This window comes from Mixophyes fleayi, chromosome 11 (assembly GCF_038048845.1).
Source record: "Mixophyes fleayi isolate aMixFle1 chromosome 11, aMixFle1.hap1, whole genome shotgun sequence".
NCBI lineage: Eukaryota > Metazoa > Chordata > Amphibia > Anura > Limnodynastidae > Mixophyes > Mixophyes fleayi.
Genome location: NC_134412.1, coordinates 22,585,034 through 22,610,240, shown reverse-complemented (window position 1 = coordinate 22,610,240; position 25,207 = coordinate 22,585,034). Strand labels below are relative to the sequence as shown.

The window sequence follows — 25,207 nt, the reverse complement described above, 5'->3', positions numbered from 1 at the left end:
TATATATATATATATATATATATATATATATAATTTATTATATCATCACATTATATTATATCACAAAGAGACGCTGGACGCGGCTGGATCCACCGACACAATACAGTAAACAACACAGGAAAAAATAAATGATTAAACGTTAGTACATAAAGAAAACCAGCGCGTCCCTTCTACCCCCACCTCAAACAGTTTATCCCACTGGTACCTGTAGTGCACCAAGACAAAATGTAAATAAAATAAACCCCTCGCTTATATAATAACTTTATTTGAAATTAATAAAAAACACCCCTGTATACTCACCAACATTCAGATTCTTCATTTGCAATCCGTTCCTGTCCATAGAATAAATTAAAATTATTTCCTGGGATCTGGCAGTTTACAACCTAAAAAAAGTAATGTCCATAAAAAAATAAAAGAGAGAGAAACACAGGTCCTCGGTCCAGCAGCTTTGAATAAACATAACCTAATAATCCAGTGAATCGGTGCTTGGCAGGATAAAAAATATCTTGAGACTGCCGCAAACTAGCTCCTGACATGAAGAGCTCCCGCCGTGTAATGACTGAATTGCTGCTTGGTCTATTTGTAACATGGGGCTTTACGGTGACACAGTGCTGTATAGTGGTTTGAGTGTCGCCTTTTTAACCACCTGTCAACATTTCTGACTGATGACATTTTGGTGGAAGTAGTCTGGCTGTCAACAGGTTAAGCGCCGATAGATTGACTACATTAATATGTATATAGTGAATGCTACATTGATGCCAGAGACAACAATTAAAAAGAAAATACAGTTGCCTACAAATCACTAAAAACATAAGAAAAGAACGACAGTTCAGATTTTAAAATTATTGATATTTAATTGTTTAGTCACAATCACTTTCACTTGTATTGTGTTAGTTTTTATCTTTTGCCTCATTTACACAAGATGAATATATTTTAATGTATACAAATAAACATTGAATTCTATTTTTCTAGCCTTTGAGCGCCCTCTAGTGGAATATTCTTTGATTTTATCTCGAGGAGCACCACCGATTGGAGAGGAATGTAACGGTAATGCTTTCAGAAAGCGTATACTGAGGATGGGCTGGTAATGTTATAATATATTAGTCTAGTATGGATTTAGACTATTCAGAGGTGGCATTTGGAAAGTGAAGAGATATTTCACGTGTCCTCTTGATATGTTCTTTATTCATACTTTGTTACAGTTTCTGTGAATGTTTCTATATGGGCTAATGGTGTATTGCAGCATGATCATCTTTTACTGGCCTGAGCATACATTGTGGGTTCTATGTCAGCTAGTGTTTTAATGTAAGCTTAAACCACCTATACTTCAAAATAACACTATTTGAATGTGTTTCTGTGGATGTGTGTATATAAGCTAACTGAGGGCTGATAGGTCCAGCTCGCCATGGCACCTAAAAATTGGGCCATGACAGCTAAAGCTAACTGGAATAGAGGGGGAGGTGGGTTGCGCACATCTACTTAAGGATATAAAATTCTTTTTAATACACCAATATAACCAGAACATTTCAATTGCTGTGTGTTAGAGGTACAGTACATACATCATACTTGACAACTTTAGAATGTTGGCCTCTGGGAGATTCAGGGACGGGGCTCAGGTAATTGCGTCATTTTGGAACGCGGATTCCTGAGAATCGCGTCATGAAGGCTCCAAATTCAGCCCACTTCACTAGGAAGTGGGCAGATTCGGGATGTCGGAGAATGCCCTACTCTCCCGGGAGTCTGGGAGACCTACCCGGGATTCGGGAGTCTCCCGGACACTCCGGGAGATTTGACAAGCATGGTATACAGCACTTTTCACTAAGCAGACTCATCAGAATAAATACAAAAAAAAAAGTGTTCACCAACCCCTAGCAAGAAATCTAAGCATTTTTAGCCTCTATAAGGTCATAATTGTCAAAAGAACAGAACACCTACCTACACACACAGCTATTTGGGTAAGGGAGCTGGGGATCCACTTGGATGGGAGTGAATGGTCTGCAATTCTGCAAGACCTGCATCACTCCTCCAGATACGTACTGACCTTAGACACAACCTATAAAGTCTTTTACTACTACTATTGCACTGCCTCAACAGTGAACTAAATATACCACTTCCTCAGCAAATTAACGTCTCACATATCTTGTTTTATCCTGTTCAGTCCTTAAAGCCCACTGGTTAAAAATGTTAACAAAAATCAACTCCATAATGTACACCTGTACGGGTGGGGTAGGTCTTTTCGATTACAATTATCCCGACAAAAGTTATACTGATCTAAAAATGCCGGTTACTATAAGGGGCGACATTAAGGAAATACAGACTTACCATAATTCAGATAGACACTATGTCCGACACGCCCGATAGGCGGCTGCTATAAATTGTGACTGTACAAAATGCCGCGAGTGGGATTCTAGTCACTTACAATGACCAAAGTGAGATTGCCGGTTTTAAGGCGACAATGCCACGACCCACCGCCTTTATCATTTATAATGTAATTAATGTAATAAGTCTATATGTATGCTAACAATACCCTCCACTGCCACTAGAGGGCAACAAAGTCCTTGTAATACATAATCAAATTATCACCTACATGTATCACTAGTATGATCTTTCAACATATTAGTAAGAGACTGTCACCATACAATGTAACTAGCTGACGCTCTAATCCAAGATGACCAATATATATCAAGGATGGGGAAGGAGGGGGGTTAAATATAAAAATATTGTTACTTCTTTCACTAATTTTCTAGGAGCAGAAGAGCCGAGTGCAAAGATGACTGAACATTTACCTATAACTCCCTTCAGACCCATCATTAGGGTGGTGCAAATATTCCTTCATAAATAACCCTCTTCAATCCAGCATTCTAGTATCTTTAACAATTTGGAGAAGGGTAAGAAATGTATGGGGAGGCCTCTCCACAAAGATTGGCACAGGCCAGCCAGGGGGAAAAAAAATGCATTTTGCAAGGCTGCCTATTGTTGAGATGGGTGGGGGCTGCGCCTACAGAGGGTGTGTGTAACTCGTGCTGTACCAACTTCCACCCAGTCCCAGACGGAGGTCAGCAGCGCTCAACACAACAGGTAGGAACAATTTATTTTTAACAGGGGATATGTGACAGCAGGGGATATGTGACAGCAGGGGATATGTGACAGCAGGGGATATGTGACAACAGGGGATATGTGACAGCAGGGGATATGTGACAGCAGGGGATATGTGACAACAGAGGATATGTGACAACAGAGGATATGTGACAGCAGGGGATATGTGACAGCAGGGGATATGTGACAACAGAGGATATGTGACAACAGGGGATATGTGACAACAGGGGATATGTGACAGCAGGGGATATGTGACAACAGAGGATATGTGACAGCAGGGGATATGTGACAACAGAGGATATGTGACAACAGGGGATATGTGACAGCAGGGGATATGTGACAACAGAGGATATGTGACAGCAGGGGATATGTGACAGCAGGGGATATGGGAAAATATAATATGTGTGAATGGCCCGTGTGTATTAGCATAGTGATCCATTCCTTTTCTTACTGCAAAATTAACTTTTTCAATGGAGATCATAGGCAAACCGAGGGGGGGTTTCCCTAGTGCCTGGAAACCCCCCTCCAAGCCTGGAGCACTGTATAATTGAGGTGCTGGACCCTGCTCCCGCTTCACATGGCTCTGTTTGAAAAGGGAGAGCTGCGTGCACCTAACAGTAGTGCACGCAGCATTGCCCATGTATATTATGGGGATAGGAAGAGTTGGAGAGCAGCCAAGCACTGTCTAATATTATAGCCACGCCCCCATGCATGCTGGTCACGCCCACCTCAACAAATCCTGCGTTTGGCCCTGGAGATTATACCCTGGTGCCACTAACAGGTAACTGTGTTTGACTATTTGTATTTTGAAGTCTGCTCAGATGTATACAGAGCCAGATTTAGACCTCATGGGGCCCTAGGCAAGATACTGGTTTGGGGCCCTCTCCCTGAAAAAATCCATAGCACTATAGTTTTTAGCATAACATATACCCCTATTCAGGGGCTGGCTGGCAGACTTTAGCCCAGGGGGGCAAGCACATTGCACTGGCCCATAAGTAGTGGCCCATTTTTAAAGGTTGGTCTCACCGCCGGCCCTGGGAGGGCCCTCTGGGGACCGCTGGGCCCTAGGCAATTGCCTAGGTTGCCTAGTGGTAAATCCGGCCCTGGATGTATGTGGTAACATGTAGGAGTACTTTGCTCCATCTCCCTATCCGTTTCGCATGGTTACATGTTTCCCCGGTGGTCCGGAGAAACAAGTAACATTGTTCAATGTTAAAAGCCTGAAAATTAGCATTTTTCATGTGTGTTTCTGTTAAAACACTTTATTAATAAAAATAATTAACCATTGTATTTTTGTCTTCAATGGTCAATAAAATAACATACCTTTATTTCACAACTGTCCCGATTCCATCAGGATAGTCCTGATTTTAGGGGACTGTGCTGAGCAGCCAGGAGCTTATTCCGGCAGGAGGGACAGCTGGGGCGTATTTCCACTCTTCACTTGCTGTGTGAACCAGTTAGTGGTGCACTCTTTATATAAGGGAAGATGGAAGGGGATGCAGGTGGCAGGAGGGAAGTGCCAGCTATGCCCCATGATGCTGACCACACCCACACACAGCTGGTCACACCCACACATCACTGGCCACACCTCCGATGGGACCACACTTCCCACAAGAGGCTCTTTATAATTTCCAGCCCCAGGCCCATGTGGCCCTTATTCTGGCCCTGTCTCTGTTGATGAGTACAGGTCTAGGTCAGCTCTGCCCTAACAGACAATACACTGTATATACGTCTAATACACATGTGGAATATAAAGTCACGCACAGAAAATAAATACATTTAATTAATGTCACCTGTTATAGTTATCAATGACAAAACATTAACCAAAAAATTCTCTCCATAAAATACATTTATTAGGATGTTATTAATGTCTACTGTACATAAAATACATTTTTACAGTTGTTCCTGATTGCAAACACATGTTCTAGCATGCAGATGAGACCGTCATCGCTGGCCTTCGGCGCTTACACCAGACCTGCATCTGGTGCAAGTGATATGACAGACAAACCCGTACCTTGGAGATGCCCAAAGCTTGAATCGGGCACTGGTGATTGCGCTAGGTGCTAGGATCCACGGCGCCCTGGGCATTTTTAAAAAAGCGGCGCCCCCCCCCCCGCAAAAATCGCCGCCCCCCCCCCCCGCAAAAATCGCCTCCCTCCTCCCACCTCCCTCCTCTACTTACCTTGTCTCACCACCGCCGCCTCTCTGCTCCGTCTCCTCCCCTCCACTCACTGACACTAGTAAGGGGAGGAGACGGAGCAGAGAGGCGGCGGTGGTGACAAAATAGCCTCTTCCCCCCCCTCCCCGTCCATCTGAATGCTGTGCGGCGGCCGTGACAGGTATGGTCAGCGGTCGCCGCACAGTTTTAAAGTATTTTAGAATTCTGTGGCGCCCTCCAGAGCCCGGCGCCCTAGGCAAGTGCCTAACCTTGCCTAATGGGAGCGCCGGGCCTGGACAGCAATACACTCCCTGTTTTTGCTAGGAGACACTACAGCTCAAATATATGGGCTAATGATAGTGTCTCATTACAGTGATACTCTGGTAAATCTATAGCTAATCCTATTAAGGAATTAGCTTAATGTGGGGAGGTTCCACTTTGTTTCTTAACACATAGCATTACCCAGCAATACACAATTACAGCTAGTGGTAATACTAGTAATCTACCTATAACATAAGTCCACACATTATGAAGGATATATATGCAGACAGCATTTGTTTTTAGTATATTTTATTATATTTCGCTTATTTTAACTAATACTTAATAAATGTTACATTATATTTAATACCAATTAGAAGCCTCAGTGCACCTACCAAATAACTTCTTTCCTTTCTCTTAAACTTCCAGTATTGGTGGCGTTATCAGAAATCACATATCCTCAGGAGAGTCAAAGCAGGATAAGCCATGTTGCAATGACATCCCTTAGTTTTTAAAACAGGTTTCCAGCGGTATTACCTCTGACCTGCGCCTTGTCTCATCTCTGATAACCACCTCTCACTCCCGCTTTCAAGACTTCTCCATGCTGCTCCCCACTTATGGAATTCCCTACCTCGCTCAATCCGATTTTCCCACAGCCTCCAAATCTTTAGATGCTCTTTGCAAACCCATTTCTTTTTTAGAGGTGACCTTATCCTCGATAACACTATTGGCACTAATAATAATATATATGATAACAATAATATGCCTCTTAGTGTAGCAGATGATACACAGAGTAGCCTGCCTCAGAAAAATGTGACGTACTTGGGTACATGCTGCTGCTGTTTCTGCTGGTGAAGGTGAATCACCAACCCAGTGGCCTGTCACAGTCATATACTCTTTAGTTTGCCCAGTTCCGCTTGTCCACATATCTGTGGTTAAGTGTACAGTGGGTAGAATGGCATTTTGTAGCCCAATAATTACATTTTTACTAACCTTCTGGTAGAGGTGAGGAATAGCTTTTCTAATAAAATGGTGTCATGATGGAATTTGGTAACGGGGCCACAAGACCTCAAGTAATTGTCTAACACCAGCTGCATTAATAGTGGATATTGTACGCAGATCTAATACGAGCATAGTCCCCATGGCGTCTGTGATCCGCTTTGCGACTGGGTGACAGCTTTCTTAATTTCTTCCTTTAGCAACGGATTGTTTAACAGTCAATTGTTGTAAACTACTAGTAGTTTTCTTCTGGGTTGAAGATCCACCCCCAGCAGCAGCGGGACTAACGCTCAATGAGGAATCATGGTTAGTGGAGGAGTCATCTAGCCTTAGCAACTTGAATGCAGGACTAACTCCCATCACTTGTGAGGATATTGATGATGAAGGTTTTGGGGGTGTAGATTGCAGGTGCTGGAATCTAGATGAGAGAAGGGAGCTAGCTGATGCTGGACTGCTTGTTGTTATTTTCCCAACAACTTTCAATGTACTCGCTTCAAATGGCATAACATGGATGAGGATCCTAGATGGTTAAGGTCCCTACCTCTACTGAGTGTGGCTTTACAAATAGCTAGACAACTATTGTCAGGATTTTTGTAAAAATAATTGCACACATAAGAGGTGGATTTTTGGTCTTATGCCCAGGCATGACAATGGTCTTTTTCTTATCACTGGCAAGGACTGCTGCAATCTTTGTTTGAAAGTGTATGAAAATAATATTGTGACCTATGAGGTGGTCAAAATTTACTTGAAATTAGTGTTATTGAGGTTAATAATAATGTAGGATCAAAAGAAGTGCAAACTTATGTGATTTTAACATATTTTTGCAATTTTTCAAAAAAAATACAGATCCAATACCAAAGCCAAAACACACAAGGGTGGTTTTGTCAAAATGAAAACCAAAACACGAAACTAATCCAGATCCAAAACCACTTCACGGGGGTCAGTGAGCATCTTTAGTTAACACAGGTGAGAATGTTGACGAGGAAAAGGCTGGAGATCACTCTGTCATGCTGATTGAGATAGAATAACAGACTGGAAGCTTTAAAAGGAGGGTGGTGCTTGAAACAATTGTTCTTCCTCTGTTAACCATGGTTATCTGCAACATAACGTGTGCAGTCATCATTGCTTTGCATAAAAAAGGCTTCAAAGACAAGTATGTTGCTGCTAGTAATATTGCACCTAAATCAACCATTTATTTTCAAGAACTTCAAGAAGAACAGTTCTATAGTTGTGAAGAAGGCTTCAGGGCGCCGAAGAGCGTCTAGCCAGGACCATCTCCTAAAGTTGATTCAGCTGCGGGATCGGGGTACCACCAGTGCGGAGCTTGCTCAGGAATGGCAGCAGACAGGTGTGAGTGCATCTGCACGAACAGTGAGGTAAAGACTTTTGGAGGATGGCCTGGTGTCAAGACGGCCAAACAAAGAAACCACTTCTCTGCAGGAAAAACACCAGGGACAGACTGATATTCTGCAAAAGGTGCAGGGATTGGACTACTGCGGACTGGGTAAAGTCATTTTCTCTGGCGAATCCCCTTTCAGATTGTTTGGAACATCTGGAAAAATGCTTGTTCAGAGAAGGAAAGGTGAGCGCTACCATCAGTCCTGTGTCATGCCAACAGTAAAGCATCCTGAGACCATTCATGTGTGGGGTTACTTCTCAGCCAAGGGAGTGGGCTCACTCACAATTTTGCCTAAGAACACAGCCATGAATAAAGAATGGTACCAAAACAGCCTCCAAGAGCAACTTCTCCCAACCATCCAAGAACGGTTTGGTGACGAGCAATGCCTTTTTCAGCATGATGGAGCACCTTGACATAAGGCAAAAGTGATAACTAAGTGGCTCGGGGAATCAAAACATCCCAAAGTTTAGGTCCATGGCCAGGAAACTCCTCAGACCTTAATCCCATTGAGAACTTGTGGTCAATCCTCAAGAGGTGGGTGGACAAACAAAAACCCACAAATTCTGACAAACTCCAAGCATTGATTAGGCAACAATGGGTGGCCATCAGTCAGTATGTGGCGTGGCCCAGAAGTTGATTGACAGCATGCCAGGGAGAATTGCAGAGGTCTTCAAAAAGAAGGGTCAACACTGCAAATACTGACTCTTTGCATAAACTTTATGTGATTGTCAATAAAAGTCTTTGACACTTATGAAATGCTTCTAATTTTACTTCAGTAAACCATAGCAACATCTGACAAAAAGGTCTAAAAACACTGAAGCAGCAAACTTTGTGAAAACCAATACTTGTGTCATTCTCAAAACTTTTGGCCATGACTGTACATTTTACTGCTCTGCTTGTTTCCATGTGCTGGGTCCACTGATGAGGTAGTTTTCTTGTTTTTTTTTTTAGCAATGTCACTAAAACTCTTAATGCAGCACAATTTTCATAAGATAAAGATTTGATTACATACATGCTCTTGGCTAGTAAGGAAGAGTATGAAACTACTGCTAACACTGGTTCCTCCACCTAGTAAACATAGATATAAAGCAATACTATCTGTCAGTGGCCATGGAGCTCTGCTTATGGGTGGTTGCTGGGGTGGTATGAGTGAGTGTTGTGGTATGTGGATCCAGGAGAAGTGTTTAGGGATGTATAAGGTATTAATGTTAACTAGGAAGGAGCTCTAGTTTATGGATATAATGTATTAATATAAAAAATTTGGGCAAGGATATATGAGGTTGGGTAGATGGTATGGGGATAAAAATGGGTGGACGGTTGTCTTGGCATAGAGCAATATTGCAGCAATGAGACTCTATGTACATTAATACACACAAGTCCTAATTAAATGGAACATACAACATAATAATTCTATGAATTAGTTAATTACACATGTACCAAATCCCTACTTGTTTTTAATTTGCCTGTCAGGAAATGTTTGACAATTATTGTCTCATGATGAAGGAGTCATGGGTTCTACCAGGAAAATTGGCAATCAAGCAAACTATGAATGATGAGAGACACATCACTTATAACCTGTACATTAATGGAATAGTAATGTTTACGGTTATGAAAGATTGGTTAATTTCGTACAGTGCTGCTGGGACTACATGTGTAGCATCTACTGCCACAAATGAATAAATTGCCTTTTTGTCCGGCAGAAATGCCCATATGAGTGACTTCAGTACCTAACCTAAAGCAGACTGTGATTTTACTGCTGCCACAGCTACTGTGGTCCGGAATGACCCTGATGCACAGTAATGTAATAAAGCCAACAATTCAAGTCAGCAGTTTTGTTGGTATTCAGATGTATATCATAGGCTCAAGATCACTCTACACACTAACAAAACAAAAATCCCCCACCACCAGCCAGTAAAAAAATATTAACTAAAACTGCCTTCTATTTGTAAATAAAATGCAGATGTCTTTGTTACACACATTTACAACCATATCCTAAGCCACCCGCCACTACACAGAGCTTCTTCTATAAGGACAAGCACTCCTTGTCATATACTGATCCCATACCTGCCACATATGCAATGATAACTAAGACTTCAGGGACTGTTGGACCTTGTGAATTTTGGAAGCTTTTGAGGTATTTAGTTTTAAGTTAGCTCTCAATTTAAGAACACATGAATCTGTGTGTGAAAACCACGATGTGCGAGTTTTGGACTTGTGCTACTGAGGCACTAAGGAGACTTGCGATCTATCGCCCCTTTCTGCGCACTAAACTTTCATCATCTCGCTGCTCTATACTTTACTGTAGTTTGTATTCATATGCGTTTGTTAACATACATTATTATATTCCATGCAGATCAATGCTACTTGTTATACGTTAGACAGATTTATTCTTAAATGTCGCCAGGTGGAATAGTTAATCAGGGATAAGATGGAACAAGACGTCTGGGCTGAACAATGAGTGTACACAAATACAATACCATTAAACCTGTCATCTGATCAACAAGGTCATTGCATACTAGCACACTGGGTCAGATTTGTAGGCACCTTCTCCACAGGGAACCAACAGTATACAACCACCAGGGGGAGGATGCTCCAGGGTAAGAATTATCACCTTCCCACTTATCATAAACTGGCTACTACCATATCCCTCCCTCCCCATTAGCACCATCACCATGGAAATAATAGAGAGTATATAACCTATGCTTTTTGGGTCTCATGAGTCTGTGATTAGGAACTGTGCTTCTGACACATGTGTACACTCTGCAAGAAATTCATCTCCTTGGTGACGCTCTATCTACCTGTCTATATTGCCGTCTACCGGATAAACTGCATTTTGGTTGCAACAATCTGCTTGGGTGATTTCAAAGAACCCACCAGAACGAATGGTCCTCACAATCTGACCCAATATATGGGCTCTCTCTGTTTAAAGTTAGGACCACTCTATTAGCAGATGTGCCATGAATTGGTGGGTAGCATATCATATATTTGCAAATGCGTGCAACTTTTATTTACAAATAATAGTTTTATTTAGTCCTTTTTACTGGCTGACAGTGACAGCAGGCTGGGGTGGGGTGTTTCTTTTCTAGGTAATCCTTCCCTTTCTAGGCACCTGCAGTTACTTGTAATTTAATTGAGCAACATTAATTTTGTGCACTGCATCCTATATGATACATGACTACAGAGAGCAGAGGGATGGTGATGTGAGTGTGCATTATGGAAATCTATTAAAGGAAAAATATAATGCATTTATTATTGTGTAATATGTTTATAAATTTATAAAACCAGTACATAGGTATATACTTGGTTGTATACACCCTTTATTTTTCCATTGCAAGTACACTAATGCAAGTTGTGAAAATGGTAAATTACACTGGTGTGTAAATATTCATGAGACAGTTTAGTGTGTTTATAGTAGAGATGCTCACTGACCCCAGTGAAGTGGTCTTGGTTTTGGATCTGGATTAGCTTCGTGTTTTGGTTTTGGCAAAACCGCCCTCAGTTGTTTTGGTTTTGGTTTTGGATTTTTTTAGGGAAAATCCTAAAATATGCTAAAATCACATATTTTTGCTCTTTTTTTGTTCCCACATACTATTAACTTCAATAACAGTAATTTCAAGTCATTTGCAGTCAATTTTGACCATCGCACAGATCACAATATTATTTTCATATACTTTCGGACAAAAACTGCAGTGACCTGGCTGGATGGTAAGTGACAGAGCAATGACACAAACACACGGCAGTTCCTAGCACATCTAAGACACTTTTTGTGGATGGCAGCAGTGGCAGAAAAGAAAAATGGGGGTCCTCCCACCCTCCCACCTCATTATTTTGGATCTTAAAAAGGAATCCAAAACTCGCGAGATCCAAGATCCAACGACTTTACGATGACGTTTTGCCTCGTTTTCGATTCCGAGGGCGTGCGAGAATACCGAGCCGACTCGGCTCTGTACTCAGATCCTCGAAGTTCGGGTGTGTTCGGTTTCTGAGGAACCGAGCCTGAGCATCTCTAGTTTATAGTGTTAATGCAAAATGCGGCAATCACAATATACAACTCATACAGAGAGGCCTATTTATGATCGCCAGAGCTAGAGCTTCTCCCAATTTATCAAAGCACCCAGGTCGGTGTGGGTTATTTGGGCTAACGCAAGCACATTTGCCTCCATTCTGGCCTGGCCAAGCAGTAGACTCATTTTTAAAAGCATACATTTTTTTCACATTTTTTTAAAATTAAAATCGATTTATTTATTTTTCATTTACTAATTGTAACTGAAGCCCAAATCTGAGCTTCCAGTTTCACTGCACATGTGACAAGCCAAGTCGCACATGCACACATATGCAGATTACTCTTTCTAGTTAGCTATGTTATGCACGTTTTGTCGCTATCCAATAACGATTGTCGAATCTCGATTTGTGTTTCCAACGCACAAATATTTATTCTCAAAAAGTAGCAGAATAATTCAAGCGAAATAATAATAAGTACAGCTGTTGCTTATCGCAGGCGCTCTGGATCCAGTGAACAGTCATTCAGGTCTGAAGTCTGTGGTCAATATGACTGAAAACTAGATGAAAAGCTACTGCTTATATGCAAACAGAAATACAGCAAAACAATGCAGATGGTGTGGCTTGCTTCTATTGGTCCAGACTTCAGGAAGGTCCAGGGGGTTGCAGATTATAGGCTAGTTCAAACTAAAGAATCCAAAGGTGGGGGTCATCTCTCCAGGGGATGTGTTCCTTTCTTCCCGCCAAGACTCCAGTTACAACTAGTCCATTAGCATTTTATAGTCAGCATCATATTAAAGGTTTAATCCCTAACATCAATAACTAGAGTATGCAATATGCGATCTCTTCGCCGAATGAACCGGACAGCTGCTGATGTAAAGGGGATTAATATGATACCAGACATGACACATTTCCTTTAACCTGTACCATATGTATCACCAATATGCATATAACTTATAATATTACACATAAACACTACTATATTTCGACATAAATAACTATGTGTTGCAACAACAATTATTGTGTACTATTTACAAATGTGTGTGTTTGTGCGAATGTACATAAAAGTGTAAAAACTGTTATTGCCACGTGTCGCGACTGGATAAGCCCTTCCACGCCGTAGCGTGCTCTACGCATATTAGCAGGCAAAGACAACCAAGTTTGCTCGATTTTTATTGAAATTACTTTATCAAATTTGCTGACTTCGACAGCTAGTTATTACAGGATTATATTTTCACTAGTGTTCGTTTCCTGCTCTGCATATAATTAAGACTCACAGATATCCTGGAGCCACACCTGGTTTGCAATGTTTGTCCCTCGTACATCCTTCCCTCCCTTTCCTTAACTTAATTAAGCATGCAGTGAGTAAGTCAATATTGTGTCAGAGGATTCCAAGATGGAAAGGAGAACAGACTACAGTCATTGATCAACACATTCTCGCCTAAAGAATGGAAAAACGGCACCATAGCATGATTGTAAGGTAAGATAAGACCTGTAGAATTAGGTGGTACTGTAATGTGGCATAATGTTGCCTTTTATTGTTTATGGCAGTGTGTTTAATAGGTTATAAAATTACTTTTTATTAAGAAGGCGACGCAGGTGAGTTGTAAATGTCAGTAGGATCAGACTTAGGGCTAGATTTACTAAGCTGCGGGTTTGAAAAAGTGGGGATGTTGCCTATAGCAACCAATCATATTCTATCTTTCATTTATTTAGTACCTTCTACAAAATGACAGCTAGAATCTGATTGGTTGCTATAGGTAACATCCCCACTTTTTCAAACCCGCAGCTTGGTAAATCTAGCCCTTAAGCTGTGCAGTCACCCAGCTTTTATTCACTATAGATTTTATTGCTGTTAACAGTGTATCCTGTTCTCTCTCTTCTTGCCTTGTGCTACATATTTGGCAAATGGGCACTGTATGTGCTGAAATCAAGCTTATGGAGAAATAAGGGGCAAGGAAGAGGATAGAATAGATGTTCATTCATTTGGTGCACTAAGTACCCCAAATATGAGAAGAATATGTTAACTGGTAGAACATCAATAAATTAAAATATAACTTTTATTATTTAATAATAAAATATTAATAAAATTAGCGAAATGTAAAGTGAATGTGATTAAAGGTGTATATAAAACCACTGGGTGCTTGGCTACTACACTCCTATAGAACCAAAAAGATACATAGTAGTCTTATTATAGTTCCTTTCCTTAGGATACTTATAGAGGTACTTTTGGCAGTACGAATGAGCTGATATTCACTGCTGACTCCACTATATAGTGGTCATATTGGATGCCCTCCATTTTTGATCTGGATATAAATAGAAAGGGGGACTATCTTTATAGAAACAATTGCTCTCTAGTTGAGTCTAAATATTCCTAAGTACCGCCAAGTTGCTGCCTAGTATTCCTCTCTAGTGAACTATAATAATCATATCAGATACTGTTGTAACTATAATCTGAGTTGAGCGTGCAACCAGCAAAACCGCCACTGCGCGTTTCGCTAAGCTTTTTCAAGGAACTTATATACACATTTAATCACATGCACTTTACATTTCGCTAATTGTATTAATATTTTATTATAAATAATAAAAGCTATATTTTAATTTATTGATGTTCTACCAGTTAACATATTCTTCTCGTATTTGGGGTACTTAGTGCACCAAATTAATGAACATCTAGTCTATCCTCTTCTTTGCTCACAAATATCAGTTCATTGGTAGCACCCCTCATCAAACGTACCAGAGAAATCTGGGGACAACCCATAATTGAGGGTATTCCCCACAATCTGTGTGATGGAACTAACTCTTTCTCTCCTAGGAGCAATAAGGGGAAAAGATTTACGGCGGTCTGTCCCAGTGAAATATGCTGTAGAAATATAGTAGTACATTATGATTTGATCAGACATGGTGACTGTGAAACTAGAGGTGATGTGTGAAAGATCCATGCAGAGCCGTAACTTAGAATTCTAGCGCTTGGGGCGAGATAGACAAATGCCGCCCCCCTAGCCCTCAATTTTAACCAATTGTACCTAAAATATTCCTAAACTGCGCCCCCTTCAACGTTGCGCCCTGGGCGGTCGCCCCTGTCGCACAACCCTAGTTACGGCCCTGGATCCATGCTCCATGGCAGCACCAAGCAACAGGGGGATTGGGTTGTGTCTCAATGCAAAATGTATAGTATAATGTAAGGTCATCTTATGAGTGGGACCTCACGCTCATTGCCTTTCATCTTTTAAATAACTGCTCCTTCCCCTTAGTGCAACTTTGGGAACTGCCACTTCAGCTTTGCGATACTACAACACCTGGAGTAATTTATGGGGGCGTCAATAGGAAGCCGTGGTAAAGTGGAAATGGAAAACTATAATAAGGCAAACAAAAGATTTTATTCGGGGGAGGGGTGGATTTTGGCTCAGGGGGTTGGGGTTTTGAGGTTGGAGGGGTGGGCTCAGGGGGCTGTGAATTTGGCGCTGAATGGCTGGCTTCAGAGAACCAGATTGCAAATGCCACAGTTGCCAGTTCAAGCCTGACTTCAGCTACCTGTAATCTCCCCTAAACACACTAATACATTCAGTATGAAATTTTTGCATCTGTGCAATTAACCAGGTGCTAGATAATGTGACCGAATCTATGGTGGATTGTTAGAGCAGAACAACGTTTTCCAGATCTCTAAAGAGATGTTTTAGAAAATAATAATCTGGGGCCTGATTCATTAAGGATCTTAAATTAAGAAGTTTCTTATTTCAGTCTCCTGGACAAAACCATGTTACAATGCAAGGGGTGCAAATTAGTTTTCTGTTTTGCACATAAGTTAAATACTGACTGTTTTTTTCATGTAGCACACAAATATCAACTTTAAATTTCACTGTACAAATAAGCTATCAAGTATTTGTGTGCTACATGAAAAAACAGTCAGTATTTAACTTATGTGCAAAACAGAAAACTAGTTTGCACCCCTTGCATTGTAACATGGTTTTGTCCAGGAGACTGAAATAAGAAACTTCTTAATTTAAGATCATTAATGAATCAGGCCCCTGTAGTTTAAAATATCAAACTACAAAATAATAACATAATATTGAAATGTGTAGAAAATTATATTATTACTGCCATTGTTCACTTTTTTTTTAATATTATTTTTTTTTTTTCCAAGAACAACTGGAGTTATTTGGAAAGTGATAAGAAGATGGCAAATCATCTTATACTTAGCAATAATCCTTATTGTATTGAAGACACTGCATTTTTTTCTTTTAAGCGAAGCAGGACGTTTTGCGCATTTCCATAAAACCTTCGTCCCAGAAATTCCCCAGTACAAAATTAAAAATGAGTCCGTCCGTCCACTAACGGGCATGTGGACAATTAAACCGATAGGGAGACTGGGTAGTTTAATGGGGCAGTATGCAACACTCTTTGCCCTGTCGAAACTGAATGGATACCAAGCCTATATTCATCCTGCAATGCACCAACAGCTTGCACATATATTTAAGCTGACGTTACCTGTGGTTGATCAGCAGGTCCTGGCACGTATTTCTTGGAAGAAACTGCATCTGCACGACTGGATGGCTCCGGAATACAAAGATATCAGAGATGATTATACTATGATGACTGGCTATCCATGCTCATGGACATTCTATAACCATGTGAAGTTGGATATTCTCCGGGAGTTCACATTTCATGATTATATTAAACAGGAGGCAAATGACTATCTTTCTAGGCTGCATGAAGGTCAGAGAAAGGTCACTTTTGTTGGGGTTCATGTCCGCAGAGGGGACTATCTGACCATTATGCCCAACGTATGGAAAGGGGTAATTGGTGGCAAAGAGTATTTGCAAACAGCAATGGACTATTTCAGACACAAGTCTGACAAGTATCAGAACCCTTTATTCATAGTAACAAGTAATGGCATGGATTGGTGTAAGGAGAATATTAACAATTCCCTGGGAGATGTTCACTTTGTTGGGGATGGCCAGGAATCTTCTCCTGCTCGTGACTTTGCCCTCCTGGCACACTGTAACCACACCATCATGACCGTAGGGACATTTGGATACTGGGCTGGATATTTGGCAGGAGGTGAAACCATCTACCTTATGAATTTCACTTTGCCAGACTCTCCTTTCCTCAAAGTATTTAAAAACGAAGCTGCTTTTCTTCCCGAATGGATTGGTATTTCCGCTGATCTCTCTCCTCTAATTGATACAGACACTAAATTATGATCAATGAGAAATGTATCACACATCACACATATTGAATGTGTATTTATTTAAACCGGAGCAATAATTCTTTGTTATTAACCCATCATTTCAGTTCCATTATTCTGAAACAGAATACAAAGAAAATAATTTAATAAAAAAAAAAACTGTTTTTATAAAAAAACAAACCATAAGTTATCGGTGTATATCTTCCTTGCCCAGGGTTATAATTTCCTTAAGAGAAGAAAACACTGGACAACAGCATGAGTTTACGCAGATCGTGAAATCAACCTGATATTTCATCATCATCATCATCATCATTTATTTATATAGCGCCAACATATACCATAGCGCTTTACAATTGGGGACAAACATAATAAACTAACAAACAAACTGGGTAAAACAGACAAAGAGGTGAGAAGGCCCTGCTCGCAAGCTTACAATCTATGGGACAATGGGAGATTGACACATGAGGCTAAGTCTACATTTTGCATTTCGGCTTAGCCAGACTGCAACGGTAAAAGTGACTCATAAGCTAAATGATCCCGTCACACAACAATGGTCAAGGGGTAGTTGTCTTGTGTGCAATTGTGTAACGGGTGGTGATAGGGTAATGTAGTGAGGTGAAGAGGGTGGTTGAGGAATATTATAAGCTTGTCTGAAGAGGTGGGTTTTCAGAGAACACTTGAAAGTTTGTAGACCAGAGGAGAATCTTATTATGCGAGGGAGAGAATTCCATAGAGTGGGTGCAGCCCGAAAAAAGTCCTTTACCGGTAATGGGAGGATGTAATGAGGGTGGATGAGAGACGCAGATCTTGTGCAGAACGGAGTTGGCGAGCTGGGAGATATTTTGAGACAAGAGAGGAGATGTATGTCGGTGCAGCTTTGTTGATGGCCTTGTAGGTTAGTAAAAGTATTTTATATTGGATTTGGTAGAAAACAGGCAACCAGTGTAGAGACAGACATAGAGAGTGATTCAACAGAGGAATAATGATTTGCAAGGAAAATCAATCTTTTCATACCCCATTCACACTGTCTCAAAAACTCTGGGTTATTGCCAGGGCAAGCCCCGACTACCCGGGTCACGGCTGAGTGTGAACAGGTCCCCTGCGTCTACCCGGGTGGAAAGACCTGGGAATTAGACCCGGGTCTTTTGCAGGGTTATTCCCGGGTCTGACCCGGGTAGATGCCAGTCTGTACAGTGAGAACCGGGTTTTTCAACTCAGGTCTCATTGAACATTATTGAAAGTTAAAAAAACCCCATAAAAAAACATCACAAAGGGAGCCAATCAAAGCTCCTCTTGTGATGTTGCCAGGGAGACCCGGGTTGAGTGTGAACCAGGTCGATCCGGGAATTTGTCGAGGTGGGAGTCTCTGTCACCCAGAAATATCCTGAGTTCATATACCCGGGATATTGCCGGGGCGGCAGTGTGAAGTCAGCATTAGATAGTAAATACGGTAAGACATAGGTACTATTGCCACTTTATTCTGTTAGTTTGGGGATATCAGGAATTATGGGAATATAGACATTGTGAATTAAAATTTTGTACTGGAAATAAGGGGAAAATTAATGGACTACTCAAGCAAACCTTAGCCATATCCCCACTTGTAAAGCTCTACAGAATTTGCTGGTGCTATATATAAATAAATGTTAATGATGTTGATGATCTCTTACAGATAAAGATATACTATGATGAAGTCACCCTTAGCTGGGAAGGTGGTCGCCTTCTGTGGGATTAAATTCACTCGGGCAGACCAGGATAAAAATCCAAAATATAGGTTTATTGTCAGGACAAGCGCAATAGACAGTTCACAGATACAAGGTAAATGGTAGCGTATACCAGCAGCCTCTTGCATTCAGCACTCCCAAGTAATAAGCTCTACAGCTTCTCTGAAGCCCTCAGATTCTTATCCTCCCGCAGTGTTACCACTACCATTAGCTGGACAGTTCTAGGTCCCCCAGCTCGGGATACAGACCCTGTCCTGGTAGGGTCCCCTCCGGTGGCGGCACCGCAATGTCTTTCCCAGAGTCCTTTGTGCTGGTGTTACATACACCAGGATACTACAAGATAGAATCACCTACTGCTCTGTGTTGCCCCTTATACTCTTAGAACAGCTTCAAGCTGCAGGGGGGGATCAGTTTTCCTCTATATCAGAGCATCTCAAGTGCCCCAGAATAAAATACACAATGGACTGGCTGAAATTATTTAATCCAGTTACTACATCTAAGAACACAATGTCTAGATCTCAAATGCACAAAATTCTCAACACTTATCGGATTTGCATAGAGATATAGTGGAGCTCATAACACTACAGTCTGTCACAGTTATCATTTAACGCCTGTACTACAATAGTAGGGCAGCACGGTGGCTCAGTGGTTAGCACTTCTGTCTCACAGCACTGTGGTCATGAGTTCAATTCTCAACCATGGCCTTATTTGTGTGGAGTTTGTATGTTCTCCCCGTGTTTGTGTGGGTTTCCTCTAGGTGCTCTGGTTTCCTCCCACACTCCAAAAACATACTGGTAGGTTAATTGGCTGCCATCAAAATTGACCCTAGTCTCTCTCTCTCGGTCTGTGTGTGTGTATATGTTAGGGAATTTAGACTGTAAGCTCCAATGGGTCAGGGATTGATGTGAATGAGTTCTCTGTACAGTGCTGTGGAATCAGTGGCGTTATATAAATAAATGATGATGATGATGAATAGTAATGATATAATAGAGCATCACAATCTAACAATATAATCTAACTGTATATAAAGCATAGATGCTTACTCTCTCGGAATGTCCGGGAGACTCACAAATTCCTGGGAGTCTTTCCGGACTCCCAGGAGAGCAGGCCATCCTCCCAGTTACTATCTACTTCATTAGTTAAGTGACAGGAGTGGGGTTTACGAAGCGATTTGCGCGTCATACTGGCCCCACCCCCTGCTGTAATAGGCTTAGAAATGTTATGGCAATCTAGGGGGCGGGGCCACAATAATGCTAATCGCCGAGACCTGTCCCACACACTTACCTCCCGCCAATTTCCTACATCATAACTTGCCGAAGTTGGCAAGTATGATATACAGGCATAATATAACACAATAACATTATAGAATATAGTTTTATATATATATATATATATATATATATATCTTATTTACACTGTTATCCCTGTTTCTTAACTCCTCCCCGTTGCGCCTGAACCTTTGGTTTTATCAATTTTTGGCTACCTCTCACTCAGGAGAATTAAGACAAACCTTACCAGGTTTATTTGGGCAGCATCCAACTTCCCCTCCTCCCCTTTTAGGGAGCGTTGTCCGACAAACACCCATTGCTATAATAACATTGGCTTTTTTGATCAGTGTTAAAATGTGACAGGGAGTTATCTTGCATAGGGGAATCTGTTTGGTTAGAAATCAGATCAACATGACCTCTGTGGACATGTAAACAATAGCTAGCTTCCAGCTACACAATACAATGCTGACTTAGCCTGACAATCTACTTATCCATGTCTGGTTTCTAAAGAACAGGTACACGGTGTATAATTAAACAATAGACCCTTATCATTGTATTACTACTGACAGGCATGGCTAATCAAACATGCTGAAGCCTAACTCCAAAATTGACTGAGCCAAGATGTTTTCGCTGAAACAAGATGGAGTCTTGGTCGCATATGAACAATATGGCAACTGCTCTTTACATTTCCAATACATGCAGTATTACAGGTAATAGAAAGAATCTAGTCAGCGGCCCAGGAGAGGGTTGCAGCGGCGGGGCGGCGAAATGTTGCCTAGGGCGCCGTGAACCCTAGCACCGGCGCTGAATGTACAGTATAACATGAAATAACACGTGACATAATACATTGCTGGTGTATATACTTCAACCGGGCCAAGGATTAAAAAGTCCGAAAGTACGTGCTGTTGGGAGAAACAGGTGATGACATTTTTCACCAATGTTTTACTTTTTATACAAATCATAACTCAGTTTGGAGGCTAGTTCACAAAATATGGTCCAGACTGGCAGCTAGTGTACAAAGTAGAACCCTTTCTAGTACTGTTTGCCCACTCAGTTTGCCACTTGCTTCTACGAGGAAATGCCAAGAGCTTTTATTAACATAAAATAGGTAGCTCTTGATACTTTAATATAACGCTGCATTGCCAGCTTATACAGTGGTCACCGACAGCCAAAGTCCTCTGTACCAGTAGCACGGCGCTATTAACTAGATAGAATGCCTAAAATCATCTACTGCTTGTTAATGACATCACACCCTGCAAAGGCAGACTGTATCACATACAGGTGTCTCGTCTGTATTGTTCTCCTCTAGGGGCCTGCCGATATCTATGCTGCTTCTTTAGAACAGTGATCCGTGAATTACCCCAAATGGGGTAAAAATGAAATTCCTGGCGTTAATGCTGCCGATTCACATGCTGTCAGTTGGATTGTAGACCCCTTTAAATGTGAAATTGCTGTTGTACCAGAAGAGCCTCAAGGGTTGGCAGAGGCACTTCTTGAGCTTCGAGGCAATAATGAAGCACGTATTGCATTTGAAAACAAAGCAGATCTGTCATATTTTTGGATGTCAACAGCTGCAAAGGCATTCAAAATTTGCACATGAGGAGGCAGTCAAAAGGTTGCTGCCTTTTGCAACAACCTACCTTTGCGAACAAGGATTTTCCACTCTAACGAACATAAAAACAAAGCAGAGAAATCGATTGGACGCTGAAGACTGTATCCAAATTGTTCTGACATCAAAATGCCCCAATATTGAGGCTCTCGTATCAAAAATGAAGCAACATCATTTCTCCAAAACCTGAAGTTTTGACGTTGAAGCTTTCAAAGAAATTTTGAATAGATTCAATAAAATTTTGAATTCCAATAATAATATTTGATTTGCTTCCTAACAAATCAAGGGGATAACGTCGGCGTATCTAAATATATTTTGGGGTAAAAGGTAAAAAAGTTCCCTGACCCCTGCTTTAGAAAGATTAGACAATGAAAAGTTACCCTATATATGACATCCTGAACTAGTTACTTGCAACACGAAGCAATCACCTTTTCTGATAACCAATGCTTTCTATTTCACCAGTTGTAATTGTCTTTTTCTTGACTCAAGTATAACTGGTGATTATTTATTGAGGGACACACCTGGACAAAGGGACAAACCACATGGCACACAACAAGCCACTTGGCTACAAACTTTCTCTGGACTGGAAGAAGCCTAACAGCGAAAAGCGTTCTGCTGTGTGCGACAGATCTAATGATTTAATTTGATACTCTTTAATACTGTATCCTGCTAGTAGGCAGCTATTAATTATCAGTCTTACATTGTCCAAACGCCAAGTGAGAGCTCGGATAGGTAGGCAGCAAGTCACCCCCTGTCATTTAGATCTATGGGCAGCACGGTGGCTCACTGCTTTACAGATGTTTAATTTCACATAAAGACCTGGGGCAGCACGGTGGCTTAGTGGTTAGCACTTCTGCCTTACAGTACTGGGGTCATGAGTTCAATTCCCGACCATGGCCTTATCTGTGTGGGGTTTGTATGTTCTCCCCGTTTTTGTGTGGGTTTCCTCTAGGTGCTCTGGTTTCCTCCCACACTCCAAAAACATACTGGTAGGTTAATTGGCTGCCATCAAAATTGACCCTAGTCTCTCTCTCTCTCTCTGTCTGTGTGTGTGTGTGTGTGTATATATTAGGGAATTTAGACTGTAAGCTCCAATGGGGCAGGGACTGATGTGAGGGAGTTCTCTGTACAGCGCTGCGGAATCAGTGGCGCTATATAAATAAATGGTGATGATGATGATGAAACCGGTCAGTACAAGCGACATTATTATTTCTGCAACTATTATAGGGAGTACAACACTGCCACTATATCATTTTAGTCCTAATCCACAGTCAGAGCTCAGACAGATATATTGAGTTACATATCTGTCATTTAATAGTTGCTGTATACTAACCACAACATTGTTACTAATTCTCTTATTACATTAATATTAACCACAACATTGCATTATCCCACAATCGGATAAAGCAGTTTAGAAATGATGTCTATTACCTTTTTTGAGATCAGATAAACATTGTAATCAATGGTGGATTTTTTTGAAAACAAGTGGGACCTTGGAAAAACATCTATTTAAATAATTAGTACTATCATCATCATCATCACCGTTTATCTATATAGCACCACTGATTCCGCAGCGCTGTACAGAGAACTCATTCACATCAGTCCCTGCCCCATTGGAGCTTACAGTCTAAATTCCCTAACATACACAGACAGACAGACAGATAGAGAAAGACTAGGGTCAATTTTGATAGCAGCCAATTAACCTTTGGAGTGTGGGAGGAAACCAGAGTACCCGGAGGAAACCCACGCAAACACGGGGAGAACATACAAACTCCTTACAGATAAAGGCATGGTTGAGAATAGAACTCATGACCCCAGCGCTGTGAGGCAGAAGTGCTAACCACTAAGCCACTGTGCTGCCCAACAGGAGATTTATACTGAATAGGACCTACAGGATATTTACTAATTAATTGTATTTATCAAACTCTATTCTATGTAGATAGAGAGATTGAGAGTCACACACAGCAATTTTAAATCCCTTTTATTTCATTTAATCACAGACACATTTCGCTGCTTTTAATCAATAGACATTTTATTGTTATAATAAATAAATATATTTTAAATGTACATATCGCTCTGGGTTATATGTAAAACATTTAAACTGGCATTTAAAGAGTGGACTGCGTTGTTCTGCTCTCTTCATTCATTGTAAATAATGGCTGGTTGGTAGAATCTCCATATAATTTAATCTAGGAAATCATTCACGGTACCTATGGAATAACCTAAATAACCAATTGATTAATATTATATTAAGGAATGCAAGTCCCTTCAATAATCTACTGGTGTGATAATACATTCTATTTATCACCATGATCGTTGGGAAAATCTGAATAAAACAGACCGCACTTCATTCTGTCCAATCAAAGCCGCTCAAGGGAAACTGTCTTGAAAGGTATATCCTGAAATACTGTACTCAATAGCATGTCATAACTATAGTCCGGCAAGCAAATGAGTCTTAGGTCCCCTGAACCTTCATTTCTTTACTTTTAATGTATATTTATATTGATTCTCCTTTGCACATTTGTGAATATGTATATCTACAATAATGATGTGGTCGTAAAACAAATACTATATGTGTATATATATATATATATATATATATATATATATATATATATATATAGCAGCATCATCCTCATCATTAATTTATATAGCGGCAACCAGGGGCGCATGCAGGATTGTCAGGGGGGGTCGTCCGTCCCCCCGACCCAAAAAAACCCCAAAAAACAAAAACCAGAGAGAGAGCTGCTGCGCATGCGCCCACGTATGCGCAGCAGCTCCGTTTCGGCAGCGCTGTCCTATACAGCAGCCGCGGCGCTGTCAAAGAAGCGTCCGCTACGGACGCTTCTTTGACAGCGCCGCGGCTGCTGTATAGGACAGTGCCGCTATGGTGGCCACTTAGCGCAGGGGGGGTTCTGGAGACTCAGAAACCCCCCCTGCGTGCGCCACTGGCAACATATTCCGTAGCGCTTTACAATTGGGGTCAAACATAGTAAACTAATAAACAAACTGGGTAAAACAGACAAAAGAGGTGACAAGTACCTGCTCGCAAGCTCACAATCTGTGGGATATATATATATATAATTAAAGTAATTCTATCGTTTTCAAATAAGCATTGCATAGGCGATTGTATTGTGTTTCTAACGCACAAAGTGATTTATTTTAGCAGGTGTAAATATTCAACAATTCAATACATTATTATAATATGATACAGTACAGTACAGCCAATACCAAAAGATAAATACATACCGCTGCCTCGCATGCACTCGCTGCGCTCCCACGGGACCCAGTGGACAGTATATCTGTTAGAATACTGTGGTCAGTGAAGACTGAGGACTGGGTGCGCAGCTATGATCATATATACACATTCAGTGTTACAGAGAACAATGCAAATGACGTGGCTTGCTTCTATAGGTCCAGACATCAGATGGGTCCAGGCTAAACAGGTCATAGGCTGATTCAATCTAAGGAATCCAAAGGTGGGGGTCGTCTCTCCAGGGGATGAGCTCCTT

General features: G+C 41.1%; 1 protein-coding gene across 1 annotated transcript; it reads left to right on the top strand.

The window, feature by feature from the left end:
- Positions 1 to 13,253: 13,253 nt before the first annotated feature.
- Positions 13,254 to 17,277, top strand: LOC142106861 (galactoside alpha-(1,2)-fucosyltransferase 2-like). The gene is made up of 2 exons (XM_075189899.1): positions 13,254 to 13,389; positions 16,054 to 17,277. Exons 1-2 carry the CDS (start codon positions 13,358 to 13,360, stop codon positions 17,111 to 17,113), a joined length of 1,092 nt encoding a protein of 363 aa, XP_075046000.1. The 5' UTR covers positions 13,254 to 13,357; the 3' UTR covers positions 17,114 to 17,277.
- Positions 17,278 to 25,207: the final 7,930 nt, after the last annotated feature.